The 2,132-nt window shown below is 37.2% G+C and overlaps 1 protein-coding gene across 1 annotated transcript; it reads left to right on the forward strand.

The window, feature by feature from the left end:
- Positions 1–763: 763 nt before the first annotated feature.
- Positions 764–1,607, forward strand: LOC141391941 (uncharacterized). Its single transcript, XM_073964702.1, has one exon. It carries the CDS (start codon positions 977–979, stop codon positions 1,463–1,465), a length of 489 nt encoding a protein of 162 aa, XP_073820803.1. The 5' UTR covers positions 764–976; the 3' UTR covers positions 1,466–1,607.
- Positions 1,608–2,132: the final 525 nt, after the last annotated feature.

Consider the following 2,132-nt stretch of genomic DNA (forward strand, 5'->3'; position numbering starts at 1 on the left):
ATTCACATTTGTGGCTTCGCTCTTCTTGGTTGGCACTGCTTTATAGACGAGCTGAAGTGAGTCTTTATATACGAGCTGAAAGGAAGTCTTTATAGACGAGCTAAAGTGAGCTCTTACAGACGAGCAGAAGGTCTTTATATAAACAGAAGGACGTATTTATATACGAGCTGAAGAACGTCCTAATAGACAACCCAGTAAGTCTCCACATACAAAAAATCAGTACTAATTGCCGTAAAGAGATTGTTGAATATAGCTTTTTGGCACACTGTCTGACGATTACTGTCGTTCTTTTTTCCTAACTTCATCCATACTAAACTTCTTCTAATACCCTCTCCATACTACTCAAGTGAACTCAAAAATGTACCCCTTTTCAATCCGGAAGTTAGCTACGGCTCTGTGCTCTGTCTTTATGAACACCTGATCGGTAACATGAAGTATCTCCGCCTAAAATATTCTAAGCCATTAAAAAATTTAAGTCACTCGATTAATATTCTAGGCACAATACTTCCCGTATGCGCTTGTAGACGCCGCAACGTCACTACACTGGCGATCATCACAAACAACAACAACACCAACAATCATCATTATAGTTATCTAGAGACGTGCTAAATGGATTTATGATTTTCTCCTCATAGCTAGAAATTATGCAAATTTTTGGTAGAGTTCTGAACAACAAATAAACAAAAATATCCAAAAAAGCGAGTAAAAATTCCCAAAACAAAAAATAAAAATAAAGGCAGAGCTTCATTGATGCGTCGTCGCTTCGTCATGGGCCTAACCAACACCAGCCAGATTCATTGTTGATTTTGCTCATTAACAAATTTGGGTTTTGTGAGTTCGAAAATAAGTGACTATTTAATGTGGCCCAAACACCAACATTGAACACACTTCGTATTGATCACTCCTAAGAGAAACTACTCTAGAGTTTCAGAGCTTCCGTTTTGCTTGTTTTTTTTCTTTTTACAAACGAATAACAATGAAATCTTTTGTCTGTGTACTGTTGTGCTCCTGCTTGGTGGCCGGTATTTATGCTGCCGCAGTGGAACCTGTTGTAGAAGAGGTGAAAACCGAAATGAAATCTGCAGATGCTGACACAGCTACCGCCGAAATGGATTTTGTGGTCAATGAAGATTGTCACCAACCAAAGGAAACTGGTCGTTGTTTTGCCCTCTTCTATCGTTTCGCCTACGATGTTGAGAAGCGTGAATGTGTCGAATTCATTTATGGTGGATGTGCCGGTAACTCCAACAATTTCGAATCGAAGGAAGATTGTGAAAAGAAATGCATGAAGAAGCCCGATGATGTTAAAGAGGAACAAAAAGAAGAAGAATCACAAACCGAAATGAAAACTATGGAATCTGCTGATGCTGTAACAACTGTTATGCCCGAAATGGCTGAGGAGACCAAAGTCGATTCCACCACCACAGCTGATGTGATTGTTAGCAGTACAACTGAATCATCGTAAATAGTTAGGAATGCATACACATTTTAAGTATTACCTTGTTTAACTTTGCTACCGAGCAGTTCATTTGTTAAAATATTAAGGTACATGCCATTCATTCATTGCTCATGACTGTTTTTGTTACCTGTTAAGTGAATTTTCTCAATTGTTATCATTAAGTTTATAATAAAATAAGTAAACAAAATAATAAACATTTATGAAATACTAAGAAATTGATGTTTATGATCTCCCCGTTTTGTTTGGTTAACTAATGCTTTTAGAGGCAACTTGAAGAGCGGGTTTACAGAAAACAGAAGTGAGTTGTTAGTAGGTTTTCGAAATTATGTATTTATGGACAAGATGGAGAAGATAATAGAAGAATGCCGAAGTTAGTTTTATAGATGGCCAGAAGGGAGTCTTCAGGTTACAATTTAGGGAATATTTATATATAAATTCATGAAAGTCTTTATATACATGTGAAGTGAGTCTCTATAGATGAACTGAAGTGAGTTTTTATAGATGAGCTGAAGGGAGTCATTATAGGCAAGTTGAAGTGAGTCTTTATAGATGAGCTGAAGGAAGTCTTTATTGACGCACAGAAGGATAACTTTATAATCTAGCTGAAGGGAGTCTTCATAGGCGAGCTGAAGGGAGTCTTTATAGACGAGCTGAAGGGAGTCTTTATAGACAA

The sequence above is a fragment of the Musca autumnalis genome, unplaced genomic scaffold (assembly GCF_047663935.1).
Source record: "Musca autumnalis isolate F117 unplaced genomic scaffold, ASM4766393v1 scaffold_2, whole genome shotgun sequence".
NCBI lineage: Eukaryota > Metazoa > Arthropoda > Insecta > Diptera > Muscidae > Musca > Musca autumnalis.